Genomic DNA, 21,513 nt, shown 5'->3' on the forward strand with positions numbered 1-21,513 from the left:
ATTTTTCGGCGGCGGCACCTCGTCCTCGATCCTCGATCCTGTACGTGTTTGTTATGACCCCCCCCCCCCCCCCCAATGAACACACCAGTGAGGGAGGGCGAGACGATCGAGGGGTCCCGTGCACATGTACATGGAGCACCATGCGGAATCGATCGAGACCCTACCTGCTACCACTGTGTGTGTCTGTGTGTGTGTGTGTGTGTGCTCACTCGAGTGCTCAAGCAAAGGTGGATGGTAAGAGTTGCCGACGAGGTCGTAGAAACAGTTTTTAGAAGAAGGGGTGGACGGTAAGAGTTGCGCTCGTAATAGCAATTTCACCGGCGTAAAACTTGCAGATGTGGGAATTGCGGAATCACGTGCGGAATAACTCCAACAAGGTGTGCTCGCCGGTGGGGCGGCATGAAGGTGCGTGGCTCGTTCGTCACTGACGTCTACCTCTCACTCAAGACCGCCGACTCTGGCCGCCGGCTGCGGATCGAGTACTCGCCCAACCAGCCGCCAACGCCGATTGTACACGGGGTGAGCAGCACGCCAGTGAAGCGGCTGCGCGTCGGTGACAAGCCTATCGAGATTGAGGATGTGAGCATAGCGATCGAGAGTCGCCAGGGAGGGCGAGGCGGCAAAGCGGAGGTGCTCAAGGTGAAGACGGCAGGCTGGCGGCTGGAGGCTTCATCACGTCTCATATGGCGCTCGACAGTGCCGGGCAAGAAGCAGATAGACCTCTCGCTAGCGCCTCAGCGCGACCCCCTTGCTCCGCAGCGAAACGACGGCTTTGTGGTCGCGCCACATGGTCTACTCGGGCAGTCATACGATGGGGACCAGATCGCCGTTGACGGCCGGGTGGACCATTACAACGAGCTCTGGAAGGCCCAAGGCTCGACGCACGAAATCACCACTCAGGCGCAGGCGGAAGGTGCTATCGAGGGGAGCGGTGACGACTACAAGATGACGGAATTTTTCGCAACCGACTTCAAGTACTCCCGGTTCTCAGCCGCACAAGCCCCGGTCCGCAACGTCACTCGACTCTCGGGAGCCCACCGCACAGCGCTGCGCCCTGGCTCTTCCAATTGGAATGTGGCGGCCGGCATGGCTGGTGACGATGAGAAGCTGGCGTAAGCCCGTCGGGCTCGTGCGTACACACACACACACACACACACACATACACACACACACACACACACACACACACACACAGAGAGAGAGAGAGAGAGAGAGAGACTTGAGAGAGATGAGAGACACACACACACACACAAACTGGCCGCCCACACACCTACCAGGCTAACGACACACGTGTTGCGATGCGAATTGTTTTGCAGATTTTGTTCGCAATAAACCCAAAAAAAATCGTCAAGAGAGAGTGGAGCGATGCACAGCGTTTTCCCACGTTTGCGGCCGCCGGTGTGGTGCGCGTGTTGTCCATGTTAAAGTATTCAGTAAACACATCGGCGGCATACTCTCGGGGGGTCTCTCTCGTGCTCCCGGGCCCACAGGCGCGCGCGCCACGCAGTGCGCAGGGCGCTCCAGAGACGCGCATAGAGTGGGATGCCACCTCCGACACGCGCGCGTCTCCGACCAAAACGGACGGCCGGCACGCATAAGCTTGGGTGGCTCCTCAGTCCTCTCCGCCGCCTCCCGCAACCCGAGAGCGTTCATCTCGGCCCGAGTGGCACAAGCGAGGGTCCAATGCGCGTTGCGGTGACTCCTCTCAGCCCTCGAGCTCACCTCGGAAGGTATTTGCCGCCTCGGAGCTGCGGGAGAGCACTGCGCGCGGGCCCTGCGCATACGCACCTGGGCACGGGACGGGTCGGTGAGTGTTGCAGCGGGTTGGCCCGCCCAGCGCCCTCGCAGCGGCGCGGCTCTCCTTGCGTCTTGACAAGAAAGCCCTCGGTCACCATCCGCTTCGAGATGAGGTCACACACCTGCGGCAGGGGCGCGGGGCCGTCGCGGAGTGGGGGTGGGCGCGCGTGGCCGGCCGCGGCAGCCCGGGGGCGGGCGGCTCGCCTTTGCGGTACCGAGGCCGGGCAGCGTGTCCTTCTCTTTGAGTCCGAGCTTGGGGAGCCAGGTCTCGGTCAGCTCGCTCTCGGGCAGCCTGCCGCCGTGGTCGCTCAGCAGGTTGAGGACCGTCTCCACCTGCGCAGGCCGACACGCGTGGGCGCGCTGCTCGGGCGACCCAACACCACTCGCCAGCTGCGCACCAGCGCGTAGAAGACGAGCTTGCCGTCCGCCGGCTCGGGCGCGACTGCGTGGGGGAGCACGTTGACGAGGAGGAGCTTGGAGGCCGCGCCACCGCCCACCGCCCGCTCCTGCGTCGCCTCCTGCGTCGCCTCCGCCTGCGATGGGCCGGCGGCTTGCGAGGCGTCGGGCGCGGCGTCCGCAGCCGAGTTGGCGGTGGCCAGCTCCAGGCCGCAGAGGTGGCGCAGCTTCTCGTTGGCGGCGGCGATGACCGCCTTGATAATCTTTCCGCCACGGTCCGTCCGGTCCTTGCCGAGCACGGCCTCCTTGAGCTCCGTCCTCGCCAGCAGCTTGCGGCTGTGCTCACGCATCAGCACAAAGCGGACGGCGGTAGCGCTCAGCTTCTCGAGCTCCGCGGCTTCCAAAGGGGGCGCCTGCGTCGCCTGAGACGCCGCCTGGGAAGCCGGGGGCTGGGACGCCTCCGGATCCTCATCGCCATCCCTGGAGCGCTTCCGCGGCATCAGTCTTGCGGGCCTGGCACTGGAGGCGACCTGCACCGCGTAGGCGAAAGAGTGCTTCCCAGCTCCCGCCAAGCCCGGTTTGTATTCTTTTGCTTGGGGCGGACAGCATCGCATGTCACTTCCTGTCGTCTGTTGTGTCGTTGTGCCCTTGTTTGTACTCTTGGCACCGTGGAGTGCTGGGGGGGGCGACAGGGAGGATATGGCCTTGAGTTATGTGTAAGCCGACTCAGGGTGTGTGGCAGCCCGCTGGCTGTGTGTCTTGTGAGCCTGTTTGTGTCTGTGTGTCGCTCGTGCGTGTCGTCATCATCTGTCCAGCGTCCACCCATACCGCGTTGGTGTCCAGTCCGAGCCTGGCTGTTCTTCACCTTTCTACCTACCTACCTACAGCATGCTGAAATTCTGGAAAAACCTGACCGGCCCCTGCGGTGCCCCTACCTACCTACCTACCTACCTACCCTACTTATGGGAAACTAAAAAAGAAATCACTCGATGGGTGAAGGTGGGGTACTATACCAACTAAAGTGATGGCTGGTGGTACTCTCCCTGCAATCACAGTCCTTCCTGTGACATGGCAGGCCACTATCAAGCCCTACAAGCACCAGATCACCCACTTGGGGAGGGTTGACGTCGTGATTTTCGCCGAAAATTTCTTTTTTTTGAAAATTCCGGCGTGAAGAGAGGGAAAAACCCGATGGGAGCGCCCAGACCTACCCTACCTACCCCGGCATGCTGTCCGCCCCAAGCAAAAAGAATACACACCTGGCCAAGCGAGTGTTTGTACACACATGCTAGCCGGCCGCCTAGCATGGACGACGGGGCACACGCACTCGCGGAACGCAGGGCATTACACACGAGGCGTTGTGTGCGTTCTCAGGGAAAGGCATAACCAGAGACAAAAGTATAGTCAGAGGGGCAGCAGTGGGGACCCCCACTCACGGCCCGCGAGCGCCTGCAGCGAGATGTCCATCGCTGCATTGGTTCTCGCCAAGCATGCGCGCACTGGTTTAGTGCGCGCAATGGCGCGGGGAGGGCGGCCTGGCCCTCGCCGGCATGGCAAAGACAGGGCAAAGAAGGCGTCGGGCGGGCGCCTGCGTCCTCTCCACAGGCACAGCGTCTGCCGTCTGCGGTCTGGCGCCACGTGGCGCGCCAGGCCGAGCGATCGGCGGCCAGCTCTCCCGCCAAACCACAAAAAGAATTTTAGCGGCGCGCAAAAAGAATTACACTCTGGAGGTATAATATTACACTTGACGACCCCGGCTAGTCGCCGACCACACCCACAAAGAACCCTGCACAAAGACCGCAGGGCGGGGACCTGTTCCTTTTTACCCATCTCCTAGTAGAGGTGTCCGTTTTATTTATTTATTTACACTTGACGCACAATATCCGACGAAACAGAAGCTAGCGCAGACGAGGGCAGGGCAGACCCGGGGACTGGGGAGCCGGAGCAGACGGCATCGGCCGCCGAGGGAACGTTGGGAAGAGGCACGAGGAGGGCGGCGACCTCAACCGACTATGGAGGACCCGTCACCAGACGACGCAGGGCGGACGACGGGGAGGCGGAGCAGACGCGCAGGGCGAGACGAGGGAGGGAGCAGGATGTTGCGGAGATCAGCAGGAGGATGTACGACGAGATTAGGAGCAGCAGGGACCCGAGGGACCATGTGGAAGACGGCTAGTGCTAGTCCCCCATCGGGAGGACGACCCCGGCTAGTCGCCGACCACACCCACTAGGGGTCGGGAGGGGAAAATCCGCGATTTTAGCGGTAAGCCGTCGGGCTTAATTTCGTACACCCGCGCAAAGCACTTGCCACGGGCAGTCACACAAGCCAATGGCGACAGCCTGGCGACCGCAGGGACACCCACAACGGACACACACATTGTGCAACTTTCCGGCTGCTGCGCTGTGCGGACGCGCGCTCTACCGCGATCGCGGGCCTCTAGAGGGCCACTACATGGCCGCGCGCCCCTTGCGCGCACCGGCGCGCCTCCGCAGCTCGCCCTCCGACAGCCTCCAGCCGATGTGCACGTCGTCGTTGAAGTTGGCCTCGGTCAGGATCTCCCATGACCACGACTCGGGCTCGTCGCGCTCGGCGTCTGCCGGCCAACGGATGCGCGCCGCGCCGGCCTTGGCGAGCTTTTTGCACCTTGGCTTGTCGGGCTCCTGCTTGTCGGTCGTGCCGTTGGCGATCTGCGCGATTGGGGCGAGTGGGCGCAGTGAGCATCATGTGGCATGAGTGTGTGCGAGGTGGACGAGTGGCATGGGGAGGCGGCTGGTCGGGCGACGACACACCTGCACAACGGTGCCGAGGCACCACATCTTCGCCCCCTTCCGGCGCTGCCTGCCGCTCGCGTCGGTGTAAGGCACCCAGTAGCGCCAGCAGATCTCCAGCTCCGCCCCCACGAGCGAGTCGTCGCAGGGCGGCGCCTCCTCGGGGTTCTCGTCCGCCACGCGGTCGATCTCGCCCGCCTCCTCGAGCCGCACGCGCTCGCGCTCCGCCCGCTCCAGCAGCTCCTCCGCCCCGTACTCCTGGACCCGGCTCGCAATCTCCTTCGCCTGGACGGTCGGCGTGCCCAGCTCCTTGAACGTCTTGCGCCGCACGGTCGGGATGGGGCAGCGGTCCGGCAGCTCGCACGCGCCCCGCCGCTCCTGCTCCTCCTCGAGGATCTCCTTGAGGTGGCCGGTCAGGTCCTCGACGGTGCCGATGTCCTCGTCCTTGCTCGAGCCCCACTGCAGCTGGTAGTTGAAGCTCAGGCCGATGACCCGCATCTCGCACTGCTCTCGGAGCCAGTCGAGCTTGGCCTGGTTGCCCGCGATCTTGGCGAGCTGGACCGTCATCTCGCGGATGGAGCTCACGCCGCGCGTCTGCCAGCGCTGGAAGAAGGAGAGCGCGAGGCCGTAGCGCCTGACGAGCGCGTCCAGCTCGAGCTGGGAGTTGGTCTTGCGCTTGTGGGCGACGTAGACGTCATGCTCCTGCGGCGAGGGAGGGAGGGAGCGCGCTCTCTTACCCGCCGGCGGGCTGCTACTGGTGAAGGATAGAGCGGCGCCTTGTGGTGCGCCCGGTCGACGGCGCGCTCCGAGCGCACCGAGAGCCGAGCCTCCTCGAGGAGCACCTCCTGCATCTCGCGGCTCAGATGCCAGAAGGCGCCGTCGGACTCGAACGATTTCGTCGACAGCGCCTGCGCCAAGGCGGAGGCAGCCTCGACGGTGATGCCCGGATAGCGACGCATAATCATGTCGACGCGGCCAAAGACGGACTCGGCCAGCCGGTCGTTGGTCGCGTCGAGGCCGATCGTGTCGACGTGCGCCTGCTCCATCGCCTCGTACGCGTAGGCGCCGCCGAGCGCCGTCACGTGCTTCGCCAGTGCGAGCTTCATGTCGCGAAGCTTGCGCAGGCCGCCGGCCGCCTGCACCTCGAGGTACTCCACCGTCTTGGCGCGCGAGGCGATGTTGGTCGGGTCGGTCGGATTGAGGAGCTCGCCGAGCGCCAGCTTGTAGAGCAGGAGCGGCGTCTTGCCGTCGGGGGCGAGCACCGTCTCCTCCTCGTACGTGTAGCTGCGCCACTCGGCAAACCCGCGCTGCTCCGCGGTGATCGGGGCGTAGACGTCGAGCGACGAGTCGAGCAGCACGCTGCCGTCGGCCGCCGCCCGCTCCAGGATGGTGTACACGCAGTCGAGCGCGCGGTTCATGCTCAGGGGCGACCAGTTCGTAAGCTTCGACGTGTCGAACGTGTTGCCAGCGAGCCAGCGGTACGGACGCGAGATCAGCAGGTCGATGACGGCGTTCGCGCGCGTCATGGCGATGTACTCGTTCGCGGTAAAGCAGACGTACAGAAAGTCCTCGAGGACGTTCGAGTGGTCGTTCGAGAAGACGAGCATGGCGAGGAACTCGACGATGTACTTGCGGTTGACGTACATCGCGATGGCCGCGTCGTAGTCGAGGTCCTGCGGGGCGAGACGCGGCTGAGATTGTGGGGAGATTGCGGGGAGATCAGACACGCCGCAATCCGGTGGGCGCGTCACCTGGCGGCCGCCATCGGCGCGCTCGAAGTGGATCGCAAACGCGGAGGGGTAGTTCGCGAGTAGCCACGCCGAGAACTCGACGCCCTTGCCCTTGTAGTAGCGCTGCGTGTGGTGCAGCTCCTTGTACGTCGCGCGCAGCAGCTGCGTGAAGTCGGTCGACATGCGCTCCCACGCGCTGAAGTTGTCCAAGTGCGGCTTGAGCTCCTCCGCGACGTGCCGCGCCTGCGCGCCGGACATCTCCTTCAGGAAGATGTTCCGCATGTGCTGGTGGCAGTCGAGCAGGTGGACGCGCAGCTCGTGCTCCTTCTCCTCGACCGAGAGGCCGTCCCAGGCGTCGCCCATCTTCTCGCGCGCCATCTCCGTCGCCTGCTCCTTGATAATCTCGGAGAGCAGCCGCTTGGTCTTCTCGGCCGTGGGGCACGTGTCGGACATGAGCGCGCCGCCGCCTGCGAGCCGCGCCAAGGAGAGAGCGGCAGCCTCAGGTCCGGGCCACGGCACGCCCGGGTGCATCAACCGCCAGCGCCGCATCAACCGGTTGATAAAGTCGCGCCCGCGGGCAAAGCACTTCGTCTCGATCGTCTTGGCCTCGCCCGCGGCGGTGCCGTCCGGGGAGAGGTAGGAGGCGCGCAGGATCACCGCCTTGAGGGGGGCGCCCTTCTTGGGCTCGATGACGACGTTCGAAGTCATCATTGGCTTCCCGAACTTTGTCGTCCCGTCGAAGCCCATCATGCGGATGCTGTACGCGCCGGCGACCTCCATGAAGGCGAGCGCCTCCTCGATGAAGCGCAACTCGAACCGCCACTCAGTCAGCGCGCGTGACGACGGCTCGTCGATGCTGAGCCACGGCGCGACGGCGCGAAGGACGCAGCGCACGTTCGGGACCACGGCGGACTGCGGCGTCATGTTGGACATCATCGCGAAGGCGGTGGTGCGCCAGAGGAAGCCGAACTTCTTGGCGCCCTTGCCGCCGCCCGCGCCGCGCGCCTCCCTCTCCCACACGTCCATGGCGAGCACCTTCCCCTGGGACTCGTAGAGCGTCTCCATCTCGGTCGGGTCGGCGCCGGGCTGCGCCTTGAGCTCCTCGCACTCCGCCTCCGTCGCGGCCAGCTTATCCTTGAGCGCCTTCAACTTGTCCAGCCGCGTGTCGGCGAGCTCGCTCAGCGCCTCCGCCCTGGCCCGCTCGCCCCGCTTCTCCGCGTGCGCGTCCGTCTTCAGCCGCTTCGCCTGCACCAGCTTCTTCTCGATCGCGCCGGTCGCCCGCTCGAGCTCGCCCTGCGCGCGCGCCTTCTCGCGCAGCAGCTTGTCGTCGTACTCGCTCTCGAGGCGAGAGCGGACCTTGCTGACCTGCGCGGCGACCGTGTCGGCGATGCGGATCTTGCCCTTCTCCTTGGCGAGCCGCTGCGCCTGCGACTTGAGCTGGTTCGCGTGCGTGAGCTTCTGCTGCAGCTCCTTGTTCTGCTGCTCCGCCGCCTCGAGACGCTCGTGCAGCACCGCCTTGGAGCACTTCGGCTCGAACGTTGGCTCAGTGGCGAGGACGGCCACGCGATCTCGAAGAACTCGGCCGCTCACGCGCAGCAGCGCCGCCACCGCCGGAATCGCGGCCACATGCCGCGGCGACGCGTTGCCGCTACTGTTGCGCACCGGCCCGGCGATCCTGCGCTTGGACTTGGGCGCGCGCAGCGCGACGACGTAAGCGTCAACTTGAGCTGGCGTGACGACGCCGACGGAGCCGCTCCACGTGCTCACCACGGCGGCGGCGGTCTCGACCTCGCCGCCGCCGATCCGGACCGACAGCGCGGTGTCGAGGGGCTTCAGCACGGGGCCGTGCGTTGCCCAGGTCGGAGAGGAGGAAGGCGGCGCCCACACCTGGCCGTCGAGGCCGCAGCGGCCAACTCGGTCGGCGTCGCTCTCCGCGTTCAAGACCCACTGCTGCGCGGCGCGCACGTCCGAGCGGAAGTAGAGCAGCACGAGTGTGCCGATGACCTGCACCTCGATCACCGTCGCCGCCGCCTTGCCCGGGGCGTAGAAAGGTCCATCGGGCGTCGGCGCGAGTGGCGCGGGAGCGGCCGCAAAGATTGAGCTGTCCTCGGGCTCGACCGCCATCGGCGCGGCCGGCGACTGCATCTCCTCCCAGAGCCGCTTCTGCTCGTCGGACAGGGAGTCGAAGAAGTGCAGACTCGCCACGACCTGCTCGCTGTTGCCCAGGCAGACGGGCCCGCCTGCGCAGAGCGGCGCAGAGCGTGTGAGTTTGCAGGGCTGCACGCGGCTGTGGGCCGCACTGTGGGTGGATCCAAGGGCGGGGCGCGCTGAACACCTGCTGGCTGCGTCGGTTCCGCTGGGTTTGGCTGGGTTTGGGCCGCTCCAAGCATCAGGAGGCTGGGCTGCAGCAGCCAGTGAAAAGCTCGCCAACTGCCACGGATCACCTTTCCCGCGCAAAACGGAGGCCCTGGAGCGCTGCCATAGGGCGCGGTGGTGCCCCAAACCTCGCCTGGAAGCGCAGCAGATCGGCCGGGCGGCTAGCGGACTAGCCCGGCCGGGTCGCGCATGAGACGGAGAGTCGGAGGCCATCGAAGTCGAAGCGAGGCTGGATTTGAGGATTTTTGGCGACCTGGAATTTATTTGTTTTTGGGGACCTCGAATTTATTTTTCTGGCGACCTGTCCCGACCCCTATCATCATCTGTCCAGCGTCCACCCATATACCGCGTTGGTGTCCAGTCCGAGCCTGGCTGTTCTTCACCTTTCTACCTACCTACCTACCTTTTTATGTAGGTTATGTCGGAGGGGCTCTCTTGTAGAAAAACAATATGCTGCAGCCCAACTGCACTCCAAGTGCTCAAGTGCCCGAAAGGAAGACGACCACCAGCTGCTACCACCCGCCAAAAGTGCTCCAAAATCCCTACGGCTACGCTTGCGCTGCGCGCTGCTCTCTCGTCGATACGTGTCCTCACCAAGGCAGCTCACCGCTCACCCGGCACACCGCTCACCCGGCGCCGCGAAGCCGCATGCGTAGTCGCTTCGTAGCAAGTCGCAGAGGGCAGCGCGCGCCGGTGTGCCCGGCGCGGTGAGCGCGCTGTCGACTCGAAGCTCGTTCCCACACTCGTCCCGATGCTTGGCAACCTCGGTCGAGCGCCTGAGCAGCCGCGACACGTTGGTGCCGTGCGACACGTTGCAGAGGCGGAGCAGCGCGGCCATGTCTCGCTCCTGCCGGTGTGAAAAGTACCCGGATGAAAGACATCCGATGCGGACACTATGCATCTTGGCTGGTCACAGCCGAATACAGCTGAGCTCCCTTCCCCTCGAGCGCTGGCTGGAGTACACCCAAGTCCGTCTGTTCAGCGCGTCTAGGGCTCCCGCGCCAGCCACTCCACGCGGCCGACGAAGCCAAACGGCCGCGGCAGCCGCACGGCGAGCTTGAGCACCTGCGGCCACACGTGGAACGCCTGCGTGCCGATGCACCGCCTTGCGCGCACGTCCTCGACGAGCGGCGTCAGCACGTCGCCGCGGCAAGGGACGGACAAGCACGCCGCCTTGGGCCGCGGGCATCCAGTCCGGAACCCGTGGCGATGGCGGTGGACCGCCTCCGCCGCGCCCGAGAGGAAGGCGAGGAGCGGGTCGCGCACAAAGGTGAAGATGAGGTACGGCGGCAAGTAGTCCGGCCTCGCCTCTGGCATGGCATCGGACGTCTCCATGGCAGCGGGTGGCTCCTCAAAGGTGAGCTGCAGCGGCCGGCTGGCGTCCTTCACCCGTGCCAGCGCGTCCTGGTAGCCAATACCCTGGAGCGACGTTCCCTGCACTGCCACCACCACACACCCGGGCCGGATCGCCGGCTCGCTCGACGCGAGGCCGTCGTCTGTCAGCCACTCCACCCTCAGCTTCTCGCTGCCCTTCCAAAAGCGCAAGCCGAGGGTGCCGTGCTTCCGAAAGGTGACGGTGAACCGGCGCGGCGACCGTTCCTCCACTCTTTGCGCACTCTGCTGCGGACTCGTCGTCAGAAATGGGAGTCGGACCGGCTCCACCTCGCCAAAGGACGAGAGGAGGTTGAGGATGGTTCTCGCGGCCGCCTTTTGATTCGCCACATAGACGACTCGAAGGCGGTGCGAGACGAAGGCCATGTTGAAGGCGGCGTGCGCCTGTCGAAGGGTTGGCGGCCGTCAGAGGCGGCGGTGGGGCGGTTTGCCGAACGGGCGCACTCGGGCATCCGCGCTGTCGCCGTCCTGCCAGCGACGGGCTCGCTCAGTCCAGTCGCCGCCGCCAAAGTCGGCTGCAGCAGATTGATTGAACGCGGGCACGATGGCGAGCCACTGCGCCGCAAAGCGCTGCTGCTCGGCGAGGCGCGCGGATGCGCACGCCGAGGACGCGAAGCCGCGCGCGAGCTCTGTCATCTTGGAGCACCGAGCGGGCCGGATGGCTCCCATTCGTGAAAAAAGAAATATATTCCCTTGCGAGTAAAAAGAAGGCTTCGGGCCCAAGGAAAATAGACACAAACGACACACGCACATAAAGGGCGACCCTTTCTCCGTGCGGCCGGGGCCGCAGCGCGCAGGGCCACATTGGGGCTCTGAGTTCCGCAGACACCCGCACAGCACCCACGCTGTTGATACAAGCGCGTTCCACGCGGCTTCACAGCTCGTTGCGACCGAACCGCTTGCCGCCCCCGCGGCCTCCGTGCCGGCGGGGACGGGGCTGCTTTGCGGGAACTCCCGGCCCATTCACGCCAAGCAAATGCAGTGTAAACACGAGCACGTCTCCTGCGCCGATGTCGTCGCCGGCGCCGCCCTCGCCGTAGCCGAGCTGGCTCGGGATGTACAGCTCCCACTTGTCGCCCGCCACCATGAGCTGCAGCGCCTCGGTCCACCCGCGAATCACCTGGTTCGGCGCAAAGCTGGCCGGCTCTCCTCGGTCAAAGGAAGAGTCAAACTTCTTGCCGGGCGGCAACTTGGAGTGCTCCTGCGCTGTCCTTCCCTCGTAGTGGCACGAGCAGCTCGTGCCTGGCAGCGGGTGCTGCCTCCCATCGCCCACCTGGAGCATGCGATACTGCAGGCCGCTCGCAGTCGTCACCACGCCCGGCTGCGCAGCGTTCGCCTTCAAAAAAGCCTCCCCAAACTCGTTGGACGCGAGGGCCACGAAAGCGAGCAGGAACGCCATGAGGGCACGGACCGTGCTTGTGACAAGGCTGTGCTTGCGACGGCACAGCGTCCGGTGAGTGCTGTCTGCCCGCACGCCAGCGAGCGCTCGCAGCAACCTCTCAACTCCACCGACAAGGCCCTGTGTTCCCCAGCGCACAGCGCCATAGGAGGGCGCCTGGGTCTAAATTTAGTGCGGTGTGAAGTGTTTATGTACTGCATCTTTAGTGCACTTTAGCGCGAATTTAGTGCGAATTTAGTGCAACTTTAGTGCAAATTTAGCGCAAATTTAGCGCAAATTTAGTCGACTTTACATCCAGATTTAGCGAGGTTTAGTGCGTCTTTAGTCCAGCCGCGCAGTAGGATCCAGCCGCAGCCCCTCCCTGGGCCTCCCTCCCCCTCTCCCCCTGCAGTTCCCTGCCCACTCGCAAAAGTTCCCCGTCCCATCCCCAACCGAGCGAAGTAAACCTGCTGATATCAGCCTAAAAGGTGCTTTCCGGGCTGCTTCTCCGGGCCCGCCGAGCGGCAAAACGATTGCCGGGAAGCGTGGCGCATTCAACTGTGCTGGTCCTCCTCTCGGGAATCGGTGCTGTGCCTGTGCTCAGTCGGGAGATCTTGCTCTGGAGGGCGGCATATCTAGCCTCACTGGGAGCCTGCCTTTGGGTCATGGCGTGCTGCGGCATGTGGACGCGCGTCCAGGTATTTTTCGGGTATACCTGGACTTTCTCGGGTATACCCGGGTTTTACCTGGGTCTTGGGCAGGCACCCCCCTGTCGGTCGAGCAGTCTTGGCTCCCGCGAGGTGTACCCCCCTCTCGGTCAGAGGCCTGGCCAGGGGCACCTGTAGGGGGGTACCACCACCCCCCTCATGCTCACACGTCTTGCGAGAATGGGGGCGGCTAGGTGCGAGGGGGGGGGTGTTTGAAGATGACGCGCATATCAGGGCCCAGGAGCGGCGCGAAGGCAGGGTACAATTGTACCGAACGACCAGTAGGTTGAAGCGCCAGCCAGTGTTGGAGATGTTGGCCTCAAGCCTATTCCTCGCTAGCGGCTCGGCCTTCCTAGCGGCGCGGCCCTCGGCCCACTCGATACTGCCAGGCCGCCTCTCCGCCTCTCCGACCATGGGGCTGTCTGACGGCCTCGAACCCTCGCGCGCCGGCATGAGCGCCGCAAGCAGCAAGATGGCTTTTGGGCCGCCCGGCCGGGTGCTTGGCGGCGCGGCGTCGGCGTGGGTTCTCCTCTTTAACGCCGACCAGCCCGACGAGGTGAGCTCTAAACTCCTCTCCTCGCTGCCCCACGCTACTGCCCAACTCCTCGCTGTCACCGCCACTCTCCTCACCGCCGGAGGGAGGCCGACGCTGCTGCCCAATTCCTCACTGTCGGCTCCTGCTCAGGGCGTCTATACGATGCAGAGCCGGCCGCTCGGCCACGGCCGCCGCACCTACCTGGTGAGCTTTGCGGCCCGCGACGACGCAGACACTTTCGCCTCGCTGCTCGAGGCACGTCTCTTCCGAGACACGTCGCAGACACTTCCGAGACACGAACTGACGCTTTCGCCCCGTTCCACGAGGCGGACTCGCGCGACGCCGCCTCGCCGGCCGCCGCTCCGGCGCAGTGGAGCGCCAGCCAGCTGCAGACGCTTTGCCATGCTGCTCGCTTCCAGCTCGCCCACCTGCCTGCCGGCGCGACTTAGCCGAGATTGGAGTCGAGAGAGAACCAACGGCTAGGTGGATGCTCAAGACGGGCCCTCGCCTTCCGACTGTGTCCTGGGCATCCCCGAGTCGGGTTCAGTTGGGGACTGTACCCTCTTTCTTCCGGCCGTACCGTACCCAATCCTAACCCTGACCCCGACCCTAACCCTAACCCTAACCCGAACCCGAACCCGAACCCGAACCCGAACCCTAAGCCTGACACCTGTCCTCAAGGCGGGATGCTCTACCCGCCGTCGGAGAACGAGTACGACGAGGCTGTCCTCATCAAGCAGGAGCCCGAGATGCAGCCGAGATGCCGCCGAGACATGCCGCCGAGATGCCGCCGAGATATGCCGCCGAGATGCCGCCGAGACTTCCCCCCACACCACCCACCCCCAGCCCTGACCCTAACCGAACCCCAACCATAACCCCATCCCCTACCCTGGCCCTGACCCTAGCCCCAGCCGCGAGCAGGCGGGGCGGGCGGCGCTGAGCGAAGAGCCTCCCCGCGGCGCCGCGTTCTCCGCCGAGGTGCGCGCGAGATTGCGAATATTTGCGAGATTTGCGAGACTCGGCGAGGCTCGGCGAGGCTCGGCGAGGCTCGGCGAGACTCGGCGAGATTTTGCGAGATTCGGTGAGATTCGGCGGGATTGGCCGACAGTGGCCGACGCGACGGCCGCAGCCGAGATTCGGCCGAGATTCGCCGAGATTCGCCGAGCTCGCCCCCCCAAGGTATCCTTCTGCACTTTGTCTCCCGGCCCCGTGTGTCGGGCATTCTTGTGTCGAGCACGGCCTTCCTCCCCCCATGCAGGAGCGCGCCAAGAAGCGCCGCCGATCCTCGAGTGCGGGCCAGCGAGATCGCAATCTCCCGCGCGCCGCCGAGCGGCTTGCGCCACGGCGCGCGGAGAGGGGGCAGGCGCCCGCCGGACAGGGCGACGAGGAGGGCCGGCTGGCGGCGCTGCGCCGGCAGCTCGAGGCGAGATTCCCGAGATTTGCCGAGATTCGCCCGAGATTCGCCCGAGATTGTCCCGGGTCGGGATTCGCCGCGGTGGCGATGCCCGGTCAGTAAGTCCAGAGGCGAGGAGCAGTCAGGCTCAGAACACCGGCGCGCGGTATGGGTGTGGGCGCGAGACAGGAGATGACGGCCACGCTGGAGCGACACACACAGACTCACAAGCTCACAAGGCTCTCAGCCGGCTCGGCAGTCGCACATCTCGACCACACCACGAGTGCACGAGAGCAGTTGGCAACCTTGCTTCCGAGATCGGACCCCGGAGGACCCCTCTCCCCGTAGGCGCGCTGGGAGGCGGACGACGCGGACGAGCGCGCGTGACGCGGGAGATTGCGTCGAAAACGCATGTTACTCCTGATCTGCCGACACGTGCTCTGTGGAAGCTGCGTGACTATCTAGATAGCTCACGTGCATGTGGGCGCTGCCGAGAGCGAGTGAGCCGCCTCGGAGCTCTCGACGAGTGCCGCGCCGACTTAGGGCACGGCGCGGCCGCGGGGCCGCGGGGTTTGGAAGCTGGAAGGAGGGTGGGCGGTGGGGCGTGGGCGGGCGGGCCGGCTCCGGCCATGGAGGCACGCGGCTGGCTCGTGGTCTTTCGGCTTTATATGTAGGCGCCGCGCACAAAAGAAACGCGGCCTCGCACCGGGACAATCGCTGCTCCTTCGCTGACAACCACCGTCAGGCGTCACTTGGTCCTTACGCCATCTGTGCAGAGCTTGCGAGCAGCAGAGCCAGGGAGGAGCTGCTCTCCAGAGTGACTTCAGTCGCAAAAGAGATGCATGCGCCACCCGAGGCGCTGTCGAGGTTCGCCGAGCGCGGCGCAGAGGTCGGGGAACACTGCTGACGACGAGCGGCTGGTCGGATTCACCCGCCGCTAGGACGGCGGCACGCACACGAGCTGCGGCCAAGCCGCCGTCCAAGCGGCGAGCGCGGATTGTCTGTGGCGTCCTCCGATTTCCTCAACTTATGAGACGACCACCGCAGTGTGGGGGTGGCGAGGCGCAGCGCGGCTCTACGCCTCATCGAGCTCGACCGTTACCGGGCATGCGGTCGAGCAGGTTTGGCACGACTCGTACTCGTCGTCGAACTCGTAGTGCGTCACGACGCCGGTCCGCCCTCTCGCGTTCTCAATCTCCTTGACCTTGACGTCGCCCACGACCTCGACCCGGTCTCCCGGGTAGAACTCGAGGCTGAGCCCCTTCGGATGGAATGCATAGTAGTCCTCGTCGTACACGACGTCCCAGCGAATGCGCTCCCTCTCCTGGAAGGCGGCGACGTCCTCCGCCCTCCGCGACACCAGTCGCACGTCGCGAGAGGCAAAGTAGCCCTTTACTCGAAGCGTCGGCGCAGCGCCTCGGCCGCTGCAGTGGAGCGGTGGCGCTGCGTTGAGGACAAAGGCGGAGGTAAGCGCGAAGATCGGCAACATAGGGATGTGAAAGACCAGTGCACAGCGCCATAGGGGGGAATCCTGCGACGTATTTTCTCTTGAGCATTTGAGCACTGGATAGGGTCGATTCCGCATGGTACGGGACCCCTCGATCGTCTCGCCCTCCCTCGCTGGTGTGCTCATGGGGGGGGGGGGTCATAACAAACACGGTACAGGCTCCCCGGCCCTGGATGTGAGGTTAATGACTGCACTCCAAGTGCTCCAAGGATCGAGGTGCACGCTGCCGAAGCAGTGTCGTCCCCCCTCTATTATTCTCAATAAGAATTTAAACAAGCGAACTCTCGCTCACAGCAGACAGGCTCGACACAGGCAGGTGCGAACTGGCGCGTGCTAGTACTATCACAGGCACACCACCGGAGCCGCCTAAGCGACTCCGTTAAGAACGGCAATGCACTTAGCATCGTGCACAATGCCGCTGTCCCCGCACGCTAGCTCGTTCACCGTCTGCCACGCCACGGCGGTGTGGAGAACGACAGACAAGCGCTGCATCTGCAGCCCGTGCCAGTTCTTGGTGGTCCATGTGACCTCATCGAGGTGCTGAGCGTGCGAAAGTTTGTTACTCAGCTGGTCCGCCGCCTGCCGAAGAATTTTGCGGACGCCGTCCCCGAAGCCGCCGAACGTCTCGAAGTGCAAACGCAGGTCGCAATTCTTCTCCCGCGCGAACCGGTAGTCGCCCTTCTCGTAGCGGGCCGTCACAGGTGCCCCCAGTGCTCAAGTGCTCAAGGCGGTCGCAGGGTAATTTCCAGGTATACACGGGTTCTCCGCGAAATTCCCGGCATTTTGCCGATTCGGCCTAAAATTTGGCTGATTTTGGGCCCAAACCAGCCTCAGACTCGGCTCAGAGCCAAAAATTTGACGATTTCCACGCAGTTTCCCCGGAAAAATAGAGAGGAAAAGAGAGGGTGCGGTAGAGAAAAAAGGAAAGGAAAACAGACGGGCGGGGTGCGAGAGGCAAACCTGGTTGAGCTCACTGTATGAAAAAAGAAAAGCAATCGACGCTGTACCCCCCCGAACGAAGGACGCTCCCTCGGCTAGCGTGTATCTGCCTTCCTGCAGCCTTCTTGCTCTCTTGCGCCGCCAATGATCGCTCTTCAGCCCTCGCCGCCGTCGCGTGCGCGTGTCATCTCGTGCTCCGGCGCTTTGCTCTCGCTGACCGCCCTGCTGGTCCTCGCGCGGAGTGCTGCCGCAGGCCGTGCGATGCCGGGTAGTTTTCCACCAGAGGCAGGCCTCGGACCAAAGGCGTCGCGGGTGACAGCACGGATCCGGGAGGAGCTCATGCCACACTTTGGCATGCCGCACTTCCAGCAGCAAGCTCTGCCAGAGCTCAGAGGCCCGCAGCTTCCAGAGCCGCAAATGCCTCAACTGCAAATGCCGCCACTACTGAGCTTCGACGCGTCTCCCAGACAGCAACCGAAGCGGCCGACAAAGTCTACCAAAGCGCAGCCTCCTCCGGCCAACACAGCTGCGACGCCATTGGCCGTCTCTCCCTCGGCCGCTCTCGCCTCCGCCATCGCCGCAGGCGCCATCGCCGTCTCTGCCGACGTCCCCGCCTCCACCATTTCCGCCTCCGCCCTCACCGGCGGCATGGTGAAGGGCACCGTCGAGGCCGACCGTGCCAGCTTGCCCACGGGCCGTGCAATGAAAACAAACGCCTCCGAGTCCAGCGGCCGTGGCACCACCACGCGCGATCCTGGCGGCGGCGGTGCTCCCCTGCCAGAGCTCCGCCCGCCAGAGCTGCCCAACGTAGAGCTTCCAGATGTAGACACTGGCCTGCCCGAGCTTCACGCGCCGCGGATACAACTGCCGCCGGTCAGCTTGCCGGAGCCGCCCCAGCTCCAGGCGCCGACGGTCCAGTGGCCGTACCTCTACGAGCTGTACCCCTCCACAAGCTCGCCTCCCGCCTTCGAGCTGACGAGCGGGCCGCTGGCGCTCGACCTGAGGCACTCGCCAAAGCTGACGCGGCTTCCGCCCGCCAAGACCTCCTCCTCGCCGCCTCCGGCACCCCACTGGGTCGCAATCTCGAGACTGAGCCCATCCTCACCGCCCCCTCCCCAACCGCCAGAGGCGTACCCATGGCTCCCTTGCCGCCTGCCCGGCGTGGTGTGCTCCGGCGGCACCGACGCCACGGGTCGGTACCCCGTGAATGTCGAGGTGTCCCAATGTTTCTGATTCGTTTGTGCGACGTGTGTTCTGATTCTGCGAGCTATGCATAGAGCTGGGTCAGTGAGTTGCTGTTGTGTACGTGACGCGTGCTTTCCAGTGCACCTTGCTACTAAGCGTTTCTTTGTTTACACTGTGAAGCCACAGTATGTCGAGTCTCTCAGCTGTTTACCGTGTGAACTGTCGTTACTTTCCCGTGTGCGTTCCGCTTTATTCCTCTCCTCTCCTCGACTGTCTATCTCTCTCTGTAGTGCTCTTTTTTTTAGGGGTTGAGAGAGTTTACCTTAGGGGACCCCTAGGGTTCTGTGGGCCGGATTTTTCGTAAAGAGCTTTTAAGAAAGAGGTTTTTGGGGGCTTAAATTGCCATTTAAGAGATTGCAGGCACGCCGCGGGGGGTCTCCCTCTTTTAAGACCGTTTAAGAAAATCGGCCTCACCGGCATGCGTCGCTGGTTCCGCGCCGTTTTCTCCAATACTGCCGTTATTAGGCACAAACCCGCCTCTGAAGACACATCTGTAAGTCTGGTGCACTGGTAGGAGCCATACTCGCATAGGGGACACGTGCTAGCTGACTGTAGCCAGCTTCCCGGCCTCCGGCGTCTACTTGAGCACTTGAGCACTGGATAGGGTCGATTCCGCATGGTACGGGACCCCTCGATCGTCTCGCCCTCCCTCACTGGTGTGTTCATCGGGGGGGGTCATAACAAACACGGTACAGGATCGAGGTGCACGCTGCCGAAGCAGTGTCGTCCCCCCTCTCCCCGACGGCGATGGCGGTGTGACCGATCGAGCTACAAGAGGAGCTTGTTCAGCAGGATCCGAGTTAGACCAGTGCACTGCCTCACTGGGCCTGAGATCACCAGAACGCTTCTCGTCACCGTCTCGGATTTGTGTGGCGGGAGCCTCCCGGACCATCGACCTCGGGAGCTTCGAAGAGCTCAGCGTAACGCTGAGCGCGCGCACGGTGTCTACGTCAATCGCTCCACGAGGCGAAGTCGTCCGCGCCACGTTGCCGCTCACCGTGAACCCAGACTTTTTTTGACGACAGCCGTCTCCCCCCACCGCGCTTTGTTTGCTTGGTGCCCAAACACGAGTTGCACGAGATCACAGTCATCTATCTCTATTCGCGGGCTGGCTGTGGCAGCGTGGCTCTCTCTGCGTCTCTGTGAAGTTTACCTAACAACGAACCGAGGGGTCCCGTACCATGCGGAATCGACCCTATCCAGTGGGCAGTGCTCAAGTGCTCAACAACGAACCTAAAACCAAAAGCACACGCTCGCTCCGTCGACTCGAAGGCTCGCACTTGTCTGCGACACAGATTATTCTCTCCACCACCCTCGCCCAGGGATCTACAACGCTGTCTTAAGGTCCGACAGGTTCGGCACCGGGCACCGCCTCGGTATACAAAATGCGCCTGCGGGCGGACCCTCACAGATCACAGATCAAATCTAATCACCCGAATGCCACGTTCGGATCGCTCCTCATCGCAAACCCGTCAGCAGTTCGCCCTCGGGTATGTTCGTAAGAGCTACATGCCCCCAGAGCTACATGCCCCCCCCCACCCCTCCCCGCCCGGCCCCCGCCCTTCCTCCTCTCCCCTTCCGTCCCAGCTTCACTCATCCCTCTCTCGCCATCGCCTGCAGGTGCAGGGAAATACGAAACGAAAATTGATGGGCTTGCCCATCCCGGAGTGGTTCGATCCCACATGAATCCGAGACGGTGATGGGGGCGTCTCGGCGGTCTCAGGCCCAGTGAGTGAGGTAGTGCGCCCGACCGTCCCGGATCCTGCTGAACAAGCTCCTCTTGTAGCTCGATCGGTCACACCGCCATCACCGTCGGGGAGAGGGGGGACGACACTGCTCTGGCAGCGTGCACCTCGATCCTGCACCGTGTTTGTTATGACCCCCCCCAATGAACACACCAGTGAGGGAGGGCGAGACGATCGAGGGGTCCCGTACCATGCGGAATCGACCCTACCACGAAGATGCCGCCGAAGAAATTGAATCCCATAAGTAAGTAAGTGGCTAAGTAAGTGGATCCTACTTACGTCCCTTTGTCGTCGATCTCGTCGTCGTCGATCTTCGTCGGTGCGCTGCTGCCCGCACACAGTCTGCGCTTCCCACGCGTCTGAGCGAGCTCAACGCGCCAGGCAGCCATGATCCAGGCCGAGAAGCAGGAGAGCGGCAACGCCATGAAGACGCTTCTCGTTGTCTCGCTGCAGGTCGGCGTCGCACGTGGAGGCGGCGGCGAGGCACTGCCGAGGCATGTCTTCGCCGACGGCCAGGGCGGCAGAGAGATGCAGCAGAGAGAGAGGGCGGTGCTAGCGCCAAACTCGCAGCGGGGCCGGGCGGCTGTCGTGCCGGCGGCGGGCGCTCGCAACTTCCGCAGTTTGAATTCTTTTGTTGTAGGTTTGTAGTTGGCAAATCAAGACACAGAGATCACACAGAATCTTGTGATGTTTTGATGGGATTGGAATAGCGCGAAGAATTCTTTGTCAACACCGGTGTGTGTGCCAGTCCGCGCCAGCCTGCGCCCTTGTCGTGCCAGTGTGCTGTGAGAGAGAGGTTAGTAGGAAGGTGAAGAACAGCCAGGCTCGGACTGGACACCAACGCGGTATGGGTGGACGCGCTACAGATGATGACGACACGCACGAGCGACACACAGACAAACATTTCCCCTTTTATTCTGCAAAGGGGTGTGAACGGAGAGAGCAAACTCCTGGCAGCTCCCACAGCCGAAATGTGCGCCAGCTGCCCGCTCACCTGTGTCACGCCGCCGCGCACGCACCTTGCTATGTGCTCGCGCGAGCTCCCGCCCGAACCTCCAGCTCGGCGTCCCACTGCTTGGGAGCCGATCGCTTTTCCTCGGCGCTCGCGTCGAGCCGAGCTCTCGGCACTCTACGGCGGGCGTCGCTGTGCGGGGCGCCCGTTTCCTGCTGGCCCGAGCGGAAAGCTCCACGCGCCCGCGCGAGCTCCCGGCCGAGCCTCCAGCTCGGCGTCGCACTGCTGAGGAGCAATTTGTCGTCCGTCGGTGCTCTCGAGGAGCCGAGCTCCTTGGCCTGCGGCCGGCGACGCTGCAGGACGGCGCGCGCGCACCCCCCCCTCCCTCACTCGTCGCTTTTCCGCGGTCTGCGCACAACATCCCTCGTCTCGGCGCTTTTCACGGCGTATTCCCCCCCCCCACCCCCTTGTATTTTACGGCGATAGCACCAGCGCCCCTTCTCTCCGTTGAACCGCCCCTTCCTTTTTTCCCTAGGTTGACCCCCAAAAAACTTTGCCCATACCGCCAGGGCGCGGCCTGTGTCGCCCCCCAAATCAGTGCCCTCGCCCCTTTTTTCATGGTATTGGCACCCTCTCCAGCCCTTTTTCTTTT

General features: G+C 64.0%; 5 protein-coding genes across 5 annotated transcripts; 2 read left to right on the plus strand and 3 right to left on the minus strand.

Moving 5' to 3' along the window:
• Positions 1 to 1,642: 1,642 nt before the first annotated feature.
• On the minus strand, positions 1,643 to 2,736 carry EMIHUDRAFT_353653 (hypothetical protein). Its single transcript, XM_005780211.1, has 4 exons — positions 2,196 to 2,736; positions 2,002 to 2,130; positions 1,862 to 1,919; positions 1,643 to 1,788 (listed from the first exon to the last, which is right to left on the minus strand). Exons 1-4 carry the CDS (start codon positions 2,691 to 2,693, stop codon positions 1,706 to 1,708), a joined length of 768 nt encoding a protein of 255 aa, XP_005780268.1. The 5' UTR covers positions 2,694 to 2,736; the 3' UTR covers positions 1,643 to 1,705.
• Positions 2,737 to 9,678: 6,942 nt separating this feature from the next.
• EMIHUDRAFT_204835 (hypothetical protein) lies at positions 9,679 to 11,129 on the minus strand (the record flags this gene model as incomplete). Its single annotated transcript, XM_005780212.1, has 3 exons — positions 9,679 to 9,915; positions 10,083 to 10,844; positions 10,905 to 11,129. The coding sequence occupies 3 exons, from the start codon at positions 11,127 to 11,129 to the stop codon at positions 9,679 to 9,681; spliced, it is 1,224 nt and encodes a 407-aa protein (XP_005780269.1).
• A 283-nt stretch (positions 11,130 to 11,412) lies between these two features.
• EMIHUDRAFT_47413 (FKBP-type peptidyl-prolyl cis-trans isomerase) lies at positions 11,413 to 11,814 on the minus strand (the record flags this gene model as incomplete). The annotated part of the gene is made up of 1 exon (XM_005780213.1): positions 11,413 to 11,814. A coding segment is annotated over one exon (402 nt), but the record flags the coding sequence as incomplete, so codon positions are not given.
• Positions 11,815 to 12,957: 1,143 nt separating this feature from the next.
• Positions 12,958 to 13,529, plus strand: EMIHUDRAFT_204837 (hypothetical protein; the record flags this gene model as incomplete). The annotated part of the gene is made up of 2 exons (XM_005780214.1): positions 12,958 to 13,284; positions 13,407 to 13,529. 2 exons carry the CDS (start codon positions 12,958 to 12,960, stop codon positions 13,527 to 13,529), a joined length of 450 nt encoding a protein of 149 aa, XP_005780271.1.
• A 3,534-nt stretch (positions 13,530 to 17,063) lies between these two features.
• EMIHUDRAFT_100200 (hypothetical protein) lies at positions 17,064 to 18,152 on the plus strand (the record flags this gene model as incomplete). Its single annotated transcript, XM_005780215.1, has 1 exon — positions 17,064 to 18,152. The coding sequence occupies one exon, from the start codon at positions 17,064 to 17,066 to the stop codon at positions 18,150 to 18,152; it is 1,089 nt and encodes a 362-aa protein (XP_005780272.1).
• Positions 18,153 to 21,513: the final 3,361 nt, after the last annotated feature.

Source organism: Emiliania huxleyi (assembly GCF_000372725.1).
Source record: "Emiliania huxleyi CCMP1516 unplaced genomic scaffold EMIHUscaffold_22, whole genome shotgun sequence".
Classification (NCBI taxonomy): Eukaryota; Haptophyta; order Isochrysidales; family Noelaerhabdaceae; genus Emiliania; species Emiliania huxleyi.